The sequence below is a fragment of the Mastigoproctus giganteus genome, chromosome 8 (assembly GCF_048544385.1).
Source record: "Mastigoproctus giganteus isolate SK-2022 chromosome 8, ASM4854438v1, whole genome shotgun sequence".
In the NCBI taxonomy this organism is placed as follows: domain Eukaryota; kingdom Metazoa; phylum Arthropoda; class Arachnida; order Uropygi; family Thelyphonidae; genus Mastigoproctus; species Mastigoproctus giganteus.
In genome coordinates, this window is record NC_143582.1 from 64,130,260 (window position 1) to 64,147,525 (window position 17,266).

The following is a 17,266-nucleotide window of genomic DNA, read 5'->3' on the forward strand; positions in this document are numbered from 1 at the left end:
CTGCCTTTGCCTGCCTAATCTCCTTTATGACTTGGTTACAGACCAACTTATATCTATCATAGGCTTCCATGTCGCCCATTAATTTGTATGTATTCCATGCATTTTTCTTCTCTGCCACATGTCTCATTAGTTCATCTGACAACCATTTAGGCCTAAACCTTGAACAATAGAATTTGGACTGCCTTCTTTGTTTTTTTTTTTATGCAGAATGGAGATCTTTCATAAACAAGAATATTACCAAAATTCTCAAAATTGTTGCACCATCACCCTGTAAAATAGGTAAAATCATTCAAAAGTAAAAAAAAAAAAAATTAAATAGAAATGAAAAGATTAGCAATTTTATTTTTAGGTAATGCCCCACAACATCCTTCAGATGAAATTTTATGAAGCAACAATAGGAACATCAAATGCCTTTTCTTACCTCCTAGCACCACAGGCCTTATACAACCTATGAATCGAAGAATCCTACTCAGCTGAGTGCACAGCAACAAATATAATATTATGTTTTTACACTAAAATGTATGCCATACGGATAGGCTATGTAATGGGCATGAAAAAAAAAATATATAATAATAAATAATAATAATTGCTGGTCCAATTTTAATGAAATATAGGAAGGCTCAATAAATCATTCTAAATAAGCCAAATATAAAATTTCACGAAAATCCATCCACTGAAAATAGAGTTAATTAAATGACGATGAACAGACAAAGAAATAAAATTTCCAGACTTCTACTAGCCTGATTTTAATGAAATTTGGAATTACTCTACACATCTAACAGACTAATTATAAAATTTCATGAAAATACATCAAATGGATGTCAAGATATTACATGCAGATGGATGGACAAAGAAATAATTGCTTAATTTCTATTTGTCTAATTTTAATGAAATTTCAGATGGGTCAACAAATTTTTCTAAAAGATCTAAATTCATTCATTAAGCATCAAATTAGTACATGCAATTGAACAGACATGGTGAAGACAACAGGTGCATTATGCATATATGCTAATGCACCTAATTATAACATAAAAAGTACTTTTACAACTGAGCTGCAAGTTAGTGTTCTATTTTATTTGAATTCTTTATAATCCATCTTGTTTGAAAAAAGTTTTTAAATGGTGATGATAATACTTATTGATTTTGATGGGATCAAAGATTGGAAAGGGTGTCAAAATGTGTTGCACAACAGTAGAAAAAAAGATTTTAATTAGGGTAATATAAAATGTAGGCAGAAGATAAAACAGTAATAGTATTCCAAGGAAAGAAATATGTAGGTCAAAAAGGAAGTGAATAAAAATATGTAATTACATGAAGGCAGAAGTTTCTTTGATATTCTTAATAAATTTGCTAATTCTGAAAAGGAATTCCAAAAAAAATTTTATGTACTAAGAGAAATGAAGAATGACATTATGAATGACAATCAACATTACCTTTACTGAACAAAACAAAAGGATCCCATCAGAATTCAGCGTGCTCAAGGCCTTGAATGGGTTGAGCACGCTGAATTCTGATGGGATCCTTCCACTTCTTCAGATTACGAACCTGAGGGGGCATAAATTCAAATTAAGAAAGGACAGATATAGAATAGATGTGCGGAAATTTGTCTTTAGCCAGCGGGTGGTTAATTGCTGGAACAAACTTCCATCTGTCGTTGTGGAAGTTGATATGTTGAATAAATTTAAGGAGGAACTGGACAGGCATTTGGAGGGAATGGTGTGATTTTTTTTTTTTTTTTTGGCTGATGCTGCATAAGCTCATACACTTGCTTTCTTGCATCACATGCCACTACTACTACTACTACTACTACATTTTTGATTGCTTCAAAAAAGACAATATGATTTGGAAGGAAACAATATAATTTTTTTCTTTTTATGTTACAAGATTTGTTTGTAGTACCTACATACAAACCTACTACTACTAATCTCACATAAGCTGAGTCACTATTACTATTAACCTTCTCAAGACGACAATAGTGCTCTTTAGAAGAGGACTGAGAATTAGCATTAGATTCTTGGTTTTCTTCTTCTCACATAAGCATTAAGCTTCTTTTATTTAATTCAATTCATTTAAATTGCATATCAATTATCATTTCAAGAGCATTCAATTTTTTCCCCCAAATTAATTTTTTAATTACCTGTTAATTATTATTAAGTAACATTATAAACAGATGTATTATGGAAATTCTTCAAATATAATCTTTACATATATTTATTAAAAAATAATCATATATTCAGAACAAGCAGCATAAACAGACACTAATACTAAGTAGTGTCAATGATAAATTTCAAATAATAACTCATTTTAATCCATACAGAACTTAAAACCTTTTGGCTGAATGAACTTGTAAAGTAGATACAAAATGCTCTCCAACAAGCATGCATCTTCATTCTCCTCCAAAAGTATTGCAAAACTGTATCAAGGCTGGGAAATAAACATTTCATATCCCAAACTGCCTATATCACAATGAATTTTTTTGATTTTCTGATATTAGAGAAGGTGAAAAGTAATAATGCTACCAATTTTAAACACACACACCAACCGTTTATGACTGATTGAATAATGAAATAAAATAAAATAAAATAAAATGATAGAAAAGACTGTAAAATAATATTTACAAAAAACTTTTAATTATTTACAAAAAACTAAACTATAACAAAAATAAAATAAGTAAATAAGTTAAAATGCATTAAAATATAAAAGCAATAAAAAGAAGATAAAAAAAAAAAAGCATTATTAGAGCTTTCGGAGGTGTCTGCCTCCTTCCTCAGTAATAGTGAGACTTAAGCGACACATCCTTAAATACCAGGTTCACAGCACACGTGGATGACCAGGCGCATACTCAGCATTCCTTTCACTTGTACCAGAAAAATCTGCCATTGCCGAGCACTATTGGGAAAAACAACACCAGATCTCCCCCGACAATGCTATCATCCTTGACCGGGCGCATAGATTCTGGGACCGCAAGTGGCTGGAAAGTCTGTGGATTGGATCCTCTGGTAACAATAGCATGAACAGAGACAGGGGAGTTAGGCTTCACTCCCTTTTAGAGGCGGTGGTTTTGGCCAGAGATAAACGTTTTAATTTTCCACGTCTCCAGACGTGGAAAATAATCTCATATTGTGAATGCCTTCGCAAGTTGCCTTGATATTGCACTACCTGCAATAACAATGTTTCGCCAGTGGAGAAGACTAATGTTATTATCAGCGGTGCCACCACCCCTGTGGTATTGCCTGTGGTGGTGGTACCGCTGAGAAACATAATATCACAAGGGAAAATTTAAAAAAAATTACAATCTAAAATTCATATCTGTGAATATGAAAGCTTTCTAAAATCATTAGGGCATGCACAGTTTTCAGCTAATAAAAAAAAATAATAATAATAATAAAAATACTGGTAGAAATATGATCCAATTCATGTTATACTGTATTATATATGAAGTTGATGAAAACTTTTTACTCCTCATAACTCCTATCCCCTATATAAGACGGATACTATGTTATAAAACAGTTTACTATTCAATACTTACCTATTCCATCTTCATTATCTGTTATGAGATCCAAACTGGATGGTGGCACATATTCTTTGTTGTTGATTTCTAACGCTTCATTATTAGACTGATTCACTCTTGACTCAGGATTCTCTTCACAGATAAAGTTGTAAGGTTCAGAACATGTTTCAATAAATGGATCTAGAAAACTACTCTCCTCATTACAGTAATTTTCAGATTGTTGGTGAAAATAGTTATGATCATTAGAGAGTAAATTTTGTGTACTGCATTCAGGTATCAACATAGATTTCACTTCAGTAGTTATGTTCTCAAAGGTTCTATCAGGTGACTTCCTATCTTCTACTGGATTGTTAACATTAACCATTTCTGTATCATTAGTTGGTAAGAGCTTTGCCTTGCCTTGTATATGAAATCCATTTATATCAAAGAAATGTTGCTTACAAGTGTCATCACTATTCACACTTACCAAATCTGTTTCTTCTGAATTCAATTCACATTTCTGATGAAAAATAGGATGTGGTAAATATCTGCTTCTTGGCTGCAATACTTGTGCCTACAGAAAAGTATTGAACTTCTTGATTAATGATGATTAAGAAAGCTACAAATTTCAAATATAAATCTTATGAAGTTAAATATAACTTAATGTTCAATTTAACATACCAATAGTATAATTTGAGTATAATTAGGTAGGAAAACTGCTAGCTTGGTGGGGGGGGATACACAGACTAAAAGGTTAACAGTGGCTGCAGACAGAGGCAAAAGTGAATCTTGCACTGCTTCTATTAGAGTCAGCAGCAGCATGAAAAGCAAGACAATGGAGATTTCCAGAACTGTTTGGCGTCATAGTGGAACGTATAAATACATGGGCTGTGTTAGAGTAACTAAGAGTAGAAACAGGTGCATGTATACTTGCATGTACACCAATGCTAGGAGTATAGTTAATAAATTTGATGAGCTTGAAGTGCTAGTCAAGACATCAAATGCAGATATTGTTGGGATATCAGGACAGGAAGGGAGGAAAGCTAATGCTGTTAGTTAAGAAACACAAAATCTAAGTGCATCCAATTGAACTGGTGAACAATGCAATGTTGAGTCCATTTGGTGTGACATAAGCACTGGGAAAGGAAAAATTAGTGTAGGTGTGTGTTCTAGGCCTAATGAATCTGATGATTATAACGAACAATTATGCAAAGAAATAGAGTCGGCCTGTAAATCAGAATCTTTTAATGGTGGATTTTAACTTTACAGATATTGATTGGAACTTGTGGTTTGGTCACTCACACACTAACAAGACTTTTTTGGATTTATTGTATGACTGTTTTCTACAGCATGTCTTTGAGAGACAACCAGAGGGAGTAGTACTCTTGATCTGATTATCAGCAGTGATTATTCATGCATTAAGAATTTGCAGATAAAGGAACCACTGGGTGACAGTGATTACAATGTACTGATATGGGAATTACTTAAAGATGTAACTAATATCAAGGCTAAAGGGAAGGGCTTTTTCTTTTGTAAAGGTGACCTTTTCATTCGGAGGGGGTACTACACTGACAGTGGTAGAGAATGAAAAGAAACTGGGGGTAATTGTGCAGGCAGATATGAAGTTCTCTGAGTAGTACAGACGGGCTTCAAGAGTAGCTCATCGTGTCTTGTCAATGATATACAGGAATTTTTCTAGCAGGGATAAGGAGGTGATTATCCCCTTGTATAAAGCAATGGTCAGGCCACACCTTGAATGCTGTATACAGGTCTGGAGGCCTCATTTTAAGAAGGATGTAAAGGTGTTGGAACGAGTACAGAGAAGGGCAACAATATTAGTGAATGGAACAAAGGGTTGCTCTTACGAAGAAAGGCTTAAGTTTTGCAAATTACAGTGTCTGGAGACTAGGCACCAGCGAGGTGATCTGATAGAGGTGTATAAAGCCTTGAATGGTTTGAGCATGCTCAATGCTGATGGGATTCTTCCTCTTGCTCAGAATAATGATATGAGAGGGCATAAATTCAGATTGAGGAAAGACAGATGTAGGATAGATGTGCGTAAATTTGCTTTTAGCCAGCGGGTAGTTGGTTGGTGGAACAGACTTCCATCCCTTGTTGTGGAAGTTGATAGCCTAAATTAATTTAAGGCTCAGCTGGACAGGTATTTCAAATGAACGGAGGGGTGAAGCAGAAGTTTTTTTTTTTTTTTGGCTGATGCTGCATAAGCTTGCTTTCTTGCAACATATGCCTCTACTAATGCTATTGCCAAATTCCAACTAAGAAATACTGTTTAAGGTTTCGGCCTAAACAGATGTCACATGAATTAATGAGGCTTGTGGCAGAGACAAAAAATGTATGGGGTGCATATAAATTATCAGGTGACATAGAAGCCTATAGCAGATATAAGCTTGTCTGTAATCAAGTCACAAAGGAGGTTGGGCAGGAAAGGCAGATTATGAGAAATCTTTGACAAAGGATGCAAAGAAAAACAGCAAAGAGTTTTTTACTTATGTAAACTCTAGAAGGAAGGGGATGAATCAGATTATACCACTTAACATAGATAGGTTGACTTTGACGATCATGCTCATGTAGCTGATAAACTGAATGAGTATTTTGCATCTACATTCACACATGAGGAGTTATTCAATGAGGGGAATGCCAGAAGTTTATCAAACTCTAACAGGGAGTTAAGTGATTTTGTAATAAGTGATAGCAAAGTGGAGGAGAAATAGTTGAAGTTAAACATAAGGAAAGGCATCTGGGGGTGGATGGGATCTATCCAATTATATTAAAGGAGGCAGCAAAGGAAGTGAGCAAACCCTTAGCCATAATTATGAGAGCTTCCTTGGACTCAGCGTTCCCCATGGATTGGAGGTTTGCAAATGTATCACCAATTCACAAAGGGAGTTCTCAAAAGGTAACATAAGTAACTATAGACCTATTAGTTTAACTTGTGTTCCCGGGGAAAATAATGGAGTCACTGGTTAAAGAATCATTACAGGATCATCTAGACAAGACTGCAGTAATAGTTAAGACACAGCATGTGTTTGTTAAAGGTAGTTCTTGTCTGACCAATTTGATTGGATACTATGTTTGTTTGTTATTTGGTTTTTAGGAGCATTAGCAACTAAGAGGCCATATTGCTCCGGGATATGCAGTGGTCATATCCTGACCTTTCCGCATCCTCTGTAGGCGCCTCCGTAGCCAGGTGGGAAGGAGCAGCAGTGCGTAGCACACGCTTCTTGATTAGACCGGGGTTCGAGCCCGTCACCACCAAATACGGAGGATGCGGAAAGGTCAAGGAATGACCACCGCATATCCTGGAGCAATATGGCCATAGTTGCTAATGCTCCTAAAAACCAAATAACAAACAAACAAACAATAGCATCCTCTGTATTTGGTGGTGATGACGGGCTCGAACCCCGGTCTAATCAAGATTGGATACTATGATGTGGTCACAAAGGAACTGAATGCTTAAAATAATTTTGATATCATATACTTGGATTTCTGGAAAACTTTTGATACTGTTGCACATGGAAGACTGCTGTACAAATTGGAGAGGTATGGCATTAAGGGTAAGTTGCTACAATGGATAAAGGGACGGTTGAGTGTGAGATAATGAAGTAAAATAAGTCAACAAGGCACATAAGAAGTTCTAACGTCAGAAATTGTGAGATAATGAAGAATCTATTGCTAGGTTAAAAACCATATATCAATTTTTCAAGAGAAAATACTCTCTTGTTTAATAGTTAAGAGGTAATTGGATGAATGGAAACACTTAGTGCAAACAACTGATAATGAGAATCTTTGGGATATTGTTTATAAGTTGTTTCAACAAATTGTGGAGGTTTTGAAATTCTAGATTGGCTAGGCAGTATTAATGTTATACTTGATCACCTAATCAATGGCTCTCATTATCATGCAGATGAAGTTGAGTATTCTGGCTCACATCTATCCCTGGGGGCTCACATCTGGTGAGTACGAGGTTGGCATACCCAGGGTCCTGAGCTAGATATCATCATTCTTCTCTTTTTTGGTGATTCCCTCCTACTTCTCTCTCTCTCTCTCTCTCTCTCTCTCTCTCTCTCTCTCTCTCTCTCTCTCTCTCTCTCTCTCTCTCTCTCTCTCTCACTCACTCACTCACTCTCACGGAATTCAAATTTTTTTTGGCTGGTGCAGCATGAGCCTCAGACTTCCTTGCACCATATGGCTAATACTAATAATAATAAAAAAAATTTAAATTGTTATTATGTTAGTGATATTCAGGAGAAACCTTTTTCAATGGAATATCTCGATTTATCTGTTGGCAAAATTTGTAATAACAGGTGTCCTGGTATGGACCTCATTGAAGGGGAAGTTATTAAGCGTTTCTTCAAACTGTTTCTTGAACACCTTGTTTCCAACAAATGTCTGCCTGCATGAAGGAATTTTTCCCTCACCTTGGAACGTTGCCCTTCTTAAGATCATTTTGAAATCACCTGAGAAACCTAAAACTGAGCCCTCCTCTTATGGTTCAATTGCTCTTCTTCCAGGTTTGGGCAAGGTCTATGAACGTATGCTTTTTTTAGCAAATATTGCAATATACATAAGAAAATTTGGGACTCTCAAACAAACAATATGGATTTACTTCTGGTCATGGTGCAGAAGATGCTTTGAAGTCTTTTGTAAAACTGGTTAGAGATTCAAATGCTAAATATGTTCTTAGCATTTTCGTTGATTTTGAAGCAGCTTTTGATAGTATCTCTTGGGATAGTGTGTTATTAATGCTTCGCCTAGCAAAATGCTCCCATCAGCTTTATCACGTCACTGTGCATTATTTTAAGGAAAGGTCTTTCACAGTTAAGTCTAGTTAGAATTCAGTAAATATATCTACCATTCCAGGATATCCACAGGATCTGTTTTCTGGGCCACTTATGTGGAAGTTAGTCTTAGAAGATTGGTTACAGAAAAAATATGATCATGTTCATATGATTGCATATGCTAACGACTTGGTAATCCTGGGTGAAGGCACTTCACAGCTGCAAATCGAACAAGTCTAATGAAATAATAAAAGATCTGAGTGCCTGGTGTGACTTCCATAAATTAACAATATCAAAGTCAAAAACAAAAATATTGTTGCTAAAGGGGAAACCTATCTGTTCGTAGGGAACCTCATGTGCTAATTGGTTGTGCTAAGTTTAAAGTCAGTTAAGAATATTAAATTTCTTGGAGTATTCACATACAGAGATGCTAGATTTGATACACATATCAATTTTCTATCTGAAAAGGTTACAAAGTTTGTTAACATGATAGCAAGAATTACTAGGAAGGATTGGAGTATTAGAGGTAGGGCACTAACTCTTCTTTATGACTGTGTTTTCCATCCTATTGTTTCTTATGCTATCTCAGCTTGGATAGACTGTGTTAATTAAAAAAAAAAAAATGTAAGAAAACTGTATTCCATTCAGAGGATAATGCTCCTGAAGATGGCTCTAGTTTGTAGAACTGTCTCCACTGAGGCATTACAGATTTTCACAATGAAAATGCTAACTGATTTACAGAGTAATGACTTTCAATTATTCGGTGTGGAACTTCTTTTATTATTTGCAATCTTGAATTGGATTTCGCAAATGATCCTAAGAATGAAGCCAAGCGAATCTTAGATATCTTAATGACTCTTTGGAATTATAGATGGGTTAACTCAAATAAGGGTGAAATAACTCATAGGATATTTCCCTTTGTTGTTGATGTTTTACTTGAAAAATGGTTTGTGCCTAATCTACAAGCTATATTTTTATTAACCAGTCATGGCTCATTTTTAGCAAAGCTGATGCAGCTGGGTGTTTGGGAAAGGTCACATTGTCTGTAAATCTCTGGAGACATGTTTTATATTATTGTCATGAGTACTCAGATCTCAGAAGGGAATTTTTATGTGCAAATCCTAACCTTGCTCACCTGATTGAGGCTCAATTAATTAAGATTGAGCAAAGATTTCAGGCTTTTCAAAAATTTTCCTGGAATTTATTTCAGAGAACATCTGTATTATTTGAACTTAATGAAAAAATATAATGACACCATGAAAAATAAGACTATTTTTCATGGTGTGATTATACTACAAGTACCATTAAACTCTATATGTAATCTAGTTAAAATCAGTCCCACAAAGCAGAACTCTGTAGCCAGGTGGGCAGGAGCAGCAGTGCATAGCACACACTTCTTGATTAGACCAGGGTTCGAGCCCGTGACCACCAAATACGGAGGATGCGGAAAGGTCAGGGAATGACCACAGCATATCCCCGGAGCAATATGGCCTTAGTTGCTAATACTCCTAAAAACCAAAATAACAACAACAACTAAGCAGAGCAGTGCTTGTCACAAACCGTATCACTTTCACCCAGTCATTACATATTGCCCACACTATTTTCATCCAATCCTCATTCATCACAGATAAAGCAATGATGTCAACTGCTGCAACTATCCATACCATATAAGGAAATATCAAGGAAGAGGTCAAAAACATTTATATAAAAAAAAAGTTTTCATTGTTAAAAAATTTCGAAATTCCATGAGAGACTTACTCTGCAGGCTGATAGCCTGCGAAGTAAGTATCTCAACAGATCTGTTCAGTCCACACATTCTCTGAAAACTTATGGAATGTGACAGGAGTGAGGAATATGACAATCATGTAAATGTTACTAATCATTTGACCATAAGAACTTTTTCAGTGAATTTTACTTAATGCAATGCTATTGTGAATAATTTCTGTAAAATTATAACCTTGAAAATGTACACGATTATAATAAATATAAAAATTTCTTTAAACAACTGCTAAGATGACACTTACAGGAGACAATCGTTCTTTATTTTGCTTGATTTCACAATATTCTATGTCAGTGTGAGGGAGGTGTCTTCTGAGTTGACCCTCAGGATCAAGCAAAGGTTCTGAGGAGATGTAAGATTCTATTTCTCTTCTTTTAGGTTTAGGAGGGTGTGGACTAAGTTCCACTGTATCACTCTGAACAGAAATTTTCCTAATAGATATGGCTTCTTTTACCTGACATTCACTGGGAAATATACTCTGTTAAGAGAAAATTACACTGTATTAAAATTATGAATAGCACAGATATTTTTACTTTCATGAATTAAATTTCATTTGTACACAAAATTTTTTTGTTAGACTGTGTAATAAATACATATTTGTATGAAGACCAACAAAAAAAAAAAAAAAAAAATGTTCACACATAATTGATAGGTGTAACTATTTACTTCGTTGTTTATTTGAAATTTTTAAGTATATCAACTCTGATTATAACGCACATTATGTAAGGAATATACCGTATTTCCTCATGTATAAGATGCTCCCATGTATAAGATGCACCTTCATTTTGGGGCCCGAAATTTGAAAAAAAAAATGTATTACATAAAGTTATTGAACTCGAGTTTTATTCATCATAAAATTCATACAACTCCTCATCACTGTCAAAACTCCCATCCATTATCTTGTCCTCATCTGTGTCTGATGACGAATCACTGTCTTCATATATTGCCTCGTCCTCAGTTCCATCTATGGCATTTGGAATGCCACACTTCTTAAATGACTTGACAACGATCTAAAACTTGATATTATCCCAGGATCTTTTCACCCAGGTACAAACTTCTCCTATATTTGGTTTATTCGCTCTTCTTGTTAGTGTCAAATTGAACCCAGAAGACTTCATTCACTGGTTCCATTCATCTCTCATGGCAGCTCTGAAGGGTTTGTTAATGCTGACATCAAGTGGTTGGAGCTGGGATGTCAAGCCTCCAGGTATGACGGCAAGTTTTGTTTTTTGCTCTGCAGCAATCTTCTTTGTGTTTTTCGTTATGTGTGTCCTGAACTGATCAAGCACCAATAGGGCAGGTTTGCGTAACAGCCCACCTGGTCTCCTGCTCCAAACTTTCTCAAACCAGACCTTCATCCCATCTTGATCCATCCAACCTTTGTCATGAATGTGGACAATCACTCTTCGAGGAATGTCTTCTTTTAGCATTGTTTTGGGTTTGAAAATCAGCATAGGAGGCAGCTTGGTTCCGTCGGCACAACAAGTTAGAACAACTGTATAATGGCTCTCTTCGTGTCCACTTGTCTTCACAGTTAGTTTTCACCCCCCTTCTTATCAACAGTTCTGTTAATTGGGACATCAAATTGAAGGGGGACTTTGTCCATATTTGCAATCTGTTCCAACTCAAACTGATGTGTCTTCCGACAATGAATGACAAAACGATGAAATTCTTTTAAGGGCACAAAAGGTGATATAGTTGTACACGTTGGCACTAATGATATTAAGAGTAGGAGACCAGCAGAATTACTTAACAAGTACAGGTCACTGTTGAAAAAAGCCATGAATTAGGGTTGAATTTGAAAGTGTCTGCAATTCTGGCCAGACACGATAGGAGGGAGTATATGATGAGAGCCTTGTCGATCAATTTGGCCCTGGAAAGATTGTGCAAGGCTCAAGAGGTAGAATTTTTTTTCAGCCTGGTCTGTACTTGTTAACAGGAGAGACTGCTTCTACAGGGATGGGATACACTTAAATAGAAAGGGTGCAAGAATATTTGCTAATGCTGTCGAGGCAGTGTTAGTTGGGTTGGAAAACTGTTAGCTTGGGGGGATACAAGGACTAATAGATTAACAGTAGCCACTGGAAGAGGTGAAAGTGATTCTTGCACTGCTTCTACTGGAATAAGCAGCAGCCTGGAAAACAAGATGCAGGATATTTCAGAGACTGCTGGGAGTCATTGCGGTACAAGTAAACACATGGTTTGTGTTAGAGTAGCTAAGAATAGGAACAGGTGCATGTATACTTGCGTGTACACCATGCTAGCAGTTTGGAAAATAAATTTGATGAATTTGAGGTATTGCTCAAAACATCAAAGGAAGATATTGTTGGGATAGCAGAGACCTGGTGTCACACAGATATAAGCAATGCAGAACTGGAATTTGGGGAGTACAATGTGTACAGAAAGGATAGACAGGATAGGAAGGGAGGAGGGGTTATGCTATTAGTTAAGAAACACACAAAATCCAAGGAAGTGAAGCCAGTCGACATCGCTGGACAGTGCAGTGTAGAGTCAGTTTGGTGTGACATAAGCATCGGGAGATCAAAAGTGAGAGTAGGAGTGGTCTATAGGCCTAATGACTCTGATGAGTATAATAAAAAATTGTACAGGGAAATAGAGTGGGATAGTAAATCACAGTGTCTTATAATGGGGGATTTTAATTTCCCAGATATTGACTAGAATTTATGGGTTGGTCACTCACACACTAGCAAGGCTTTTGTGGATTTATTGGATGATAGTTTTCTACATCAGCATGTTCAGGAAGCAACTAGAGGGAGTAATACTCTTGATCTTATTATCAGTAGTGGTTCTTCATGCATTAAGAATCTGCAGATAAAGGAACCACTAGGTGGCAGTGATCACAGTGTGCTGAAGTGGGATTTACTCAAAGAGGTAACTACCATCAGGGGTAAAGGGAAGGGTTTTTGCTTTTGTAAAGGCAACTATGATTGCCTGAGTCAGGATTTAAATTCTATACAGTGGGACTAACTGATAATGTTACCAACAGTAAATTCAAAATGGTAAGCATTCAAAGAACTTATCTTGGAAGCTACTAGGCTTTACATACCAAATAAGAAATACTGTTCAGGCCTAAATGGATGTCAGATGAACTAATGAGACATATGGCACAGAAGAAAAATACATGGGATACATATAAATTAACTGGAGAAGTCTAAGGGGAAGTCTTGCCTGACCAATTTGATTGGATACTATGATGCAGTCACAAAAGAACTGGATGCAGGGAATAACTTGGATATTATATACTTGGTTCTTAGAAAGGCTTTTGATACTGTTGCACATGGAAGACTGCTGCACAAATTGGAGCAGTGTGGCATTGGAGGCAAATTGCTGCTATGGATAAAGGGGTGGTTGAGGGGGAGAAGACAGAGAGTGGTAACCAATGGACACTGCTCATCGTGGACTAATGTTATTAGTGGAGTCCCTCATGGTTCACTATTGGGTCCATTATTGTTTTCTGTATTTATAAATGATATTGATGATGGTATATCAAGCTTAATGTCCAAGTTTTCAGACGATACGAAGGTTGGCAGGGGTGTCAAGGACACTACTGACACTATGCTACTGCAACAGGATCTGGAAAGGTTGAGCAGATAGGCTGAGAGGTGGCAAATGAAGTTTAACATTGACAAATGTAAAGTACTACATATGGGAAACAGCAACCCCAGAGCAACGTATCAACTCTGTGGTACTACACTGACAGTGGTAGAGAATGAAAGGTACCTGGGGGTGGTTGTGCAGGCAGACATGAAGTTCTCTGAGCAGTGCAGATGGGCTGCAAGAGTAGCTCGTGGTGTATTGTCGATGATATATAGGAATTTTTCTAGCAGGGATAAGGAGGTGATTATTCCCTTGTATAAGGCAATGGTCAGGCCACACCTAGAGTACGGTATACAGGTCTGGAGGCCTCATTTCAAGAAGGATGTAGAGATGCTGGAAAGAGTACAGAGAAGGGCAACAAGATTAGTGAATGGAACAAAGGGGTGCTCTTACGAAGAAAAGCTTAAGTTTTGCAAATTACAGTGTCTGGAGACTAGGCACCAGCAAGGTGACCTGATAGAGGTGTATAAAGCCTTGTATTGTTTGAGCATGCTCAATGCTGATGGGATTCTTTCTCTTGCTCAGAATAATCACCTGAGAGGGCATAAATTCAAATTGAGGAAGGACAGATGTGAGGAAATTTGCCTTTAGCCAGCAGGTGGTTGGTTGGTGGAACAGACTTCCATCCCTTGTCGTGGAACTTGAAAGCCTAAATAACTTTAAGGCTCAGCTGGAAGGCATTTCGAACGAACAGAGGGGTGAAGTGGAAGCGGTTATTTTTTTATTTTTTTAAATTTTTTTTTTTTTTTTTTTTTTTTTTTTGGCTGATGCTGCATAAGCTTGCTTTCTTGCATCAAATGCCTCTACTAATGCTAATGCTAACACATGACACAGAGGCCTATGACAGATATAAGCTGGTCTGTAACCAAGTCACAAAGGAGATTAGGCAGGCAAAGGTAGATTATGAGAAATTCTTGGCAAAGGATTCAAAAGACAAACACCAAAGAGTTCTTTACCTATGTAAACTCTAGAAGGAAAGGGATGAATCAGATTGGTCTACTGGATATGATGGTTCAACAGCTGGGGATCCTGGTCAGGTGGCTAACAAACTAAACAAGTATTTTGCATCTACATTCACACATGAGGAGTTATTCAAAGTGGAATGCCAGAGGTGAAGTAAACTCTGACAGTGAGCTAGATGATTTTGTAATAACTGAGAAAAAAGTGGAGGAGAAATTGTTGAGGATAAACATAAAAAAGGCACCTGGGGTGGATGGGATCTATCCAGTTATATTAAAGGAGGCAGCAAAGGAAGTAAGCAAACCCTAAGCCATAATTATGAGAGCTTCTTTGGACTCAGGGGAGGTACCCATACACTGGAGATGTGCAAATGTGACCCCAATTCACAAAGGAGGATAAAAGGCTGACACAAATAATTATAGACCTGTGAGCTTAACTTCTGTTCCAGGAAAATTAATGGAGGCACTGGTTAAAGAAGCGCTATAGGATCATCTAGACAAGACTTTAGTTATAGCTCGGACACAGCATGGTTTTGTTAAGGGAAAGTCTTGCCTAACCAATTTGACTGGATACTATGATGCAGTCACGAAAGAACTGGATGCAGGGAATAAATTTGATATTATATATTTGGATCTTAGAAAGGCTTTTGATACTGTTGCACATGGAAGACTGCTACACAAATTGGAGCAGTGTGGCATTGGAGGCAAATTGCTGCTATGGATAAAGGGATGGTTGAGGGAGAGAAGACAGAGTGGTAATCAATGGGCACTGCTCATCATGGACTAATGTTATTAGTGGAGTCCCTCAGGGTTCATTGTCGGGTCCATTATTGTTTTCTGTATTTATAAATGATACTGATGATGGTATATCAAGCTTAATGTCCAAGTTTGCAGACGATACAAAGGTTGGCAGGGTTGTTAAGGACACTACTGATGCTATGCTGCTGCAACAGGATCTGGAAAGGTTGAACAGATGGGCTGAGAGGTGGAGAATGAAGTTTAACATTGACAAATGTAAAGTACTACATATGGGAACCAGCAACCCCAGAGCAACGTATCAACTCTGTGGTACTGCACTGACAGTGATAGAGAATGAAAAGGACCTGGTGGTAATTGTGCAGGCAGATATGAAGTTCTCTGAGCAGTGCAGACGGGCTTCAAGAGTTGCTCATCGTGTCTTGTCAATGATATACAGGAATGGAATTTTTCTAGCAGGGATAAAGAGTGATTATTCCCTTGTATAAGGCAATGGTCAGGCCACACCTTGAGTACTATATACAGGTCTGGAGGCCTCATTTCAAGAAGGATGTAGAGCTGCTGGAACGAGTACTGAGAAAGGCAACAAGATTAGTGAATGGAACAAAGGGTTGCTCTTAAGAAGAAAGGCTTAAGTTTTGCCAATTACAGTGTCTGGAGACTAGGCATCAGCGAGGTGATCGGATAGAGATGTATAAAGCCTTGAATGGTTTGAGCATGCTCAATGCCGATGGGATTCTTCCTCTTGCTCAGAATAATCACCTGAGAGGGCATAAATTCAGATTGAGGAAAGACAGATGTAGGACAGATGTGCAGAAATTTGACTTTAGCCAGTGGGTAAGTAGGTGGTTGGTGGAACAGATTTCTATCCCTTGTTGTGGAATTTGATAGCCTAAATAAATTTAAGGCTCAGCGGGACAAGTATTTCGAACGAACGGGTTGAAATAGTAGTGGGGTTTTTTTTTTTTTTTTTTGGCTGATGCTGCAAAACCTTGCTTTCTTGCATCATATGCCTTTACTAATGCTAATGCTAAATCGACAAAATGGTGGAGGAAGTTATTTTCTGGCTATTAGAAGTCTCAATTGTGAACAGCTTCATCGTGATGAAGTTGGTTTCGAAATAAGTTGCTTGTTCAGCTAATACAAGATATCCAAAATAAGAATGTTTTTTCTAGAAAAGGGTCATAAAGTTCAGATGCTAAAGAGAGATTGAATGGCCATCCTCATATTGTAATGAAACAAGAAAATCATGCAGTATGTAGTGACAGAACGGTTAGTGGTGGAAGAAAAAAAAGTTCAGTATTGTGAGACATCATGCTCCAGAAAACCAGAATTGCATCCTAGTGAATGTTTCAAGAAATACCACACACACTAAATTTATATAAATAACAAATATTTAAAATGTCCAAAACTTATTTCAATGTTCTATCAATCACTTTTATTACAATAACTCATGCAAACTCGAAAATAAATAATGTTTTTTTTTTATTATTATGTAAACCCCAAACATGAGAGGCATTAGAACCTACAGTACTTAGTACCATGGATGGGTATTTTGAACGAACAGAGGGTTGAAGTGGACGTGGTTTTTTTTTTTTTTTTTTGGCTGATGCTGCATAAGCTTGCTTTCTTGCATCAAATGCCTCTACTAATGCTAATGCTAATACTTCCTTCGTCAATTGACACTGCTTATCGTGGATTAATGTTATTAGTGGAGTCCCTCAGGGTTCACTATTCGGTCCATTATTGTTTTCTTATATTTATAAATGATATTGATGATGGTATATCAAGCTTAATGTCCAAGTTTGCAGGTGATACAAAGATTGGCAGGGTTGTCAAGGACACTACTGACACTATGCTACTG

General features: G+C 37.0%; 1 protein-coding gene across 1 annotated transcript in view; it reads right to left on the reverse strand.

Annotated features, from left to right (window-relative positions):
* LOC150081576 (uncharacterized) overlaps positions 1-17,266 on the reverse strand; it is a 302,450-nt gene that overhangs the window by 221,204 nt on the left and 63,980 nt on the right. The window contains exons 7-8 of the mRNA XM_090380248.1: positions 10,314-10,547; positions 3,530-4,064 (exon numbers count right to left, since the gene is read on the reverse strand). Of these exons, the coding sequence (XP_090236374.1) occupies positions 3,530-4,064; positions 10,314-10,547 (769 nt within the window). The remainder of the gene's footprint in view (positions 1-3,529; positions 4,065-10,313; positions 10,548-17,266) is intronic.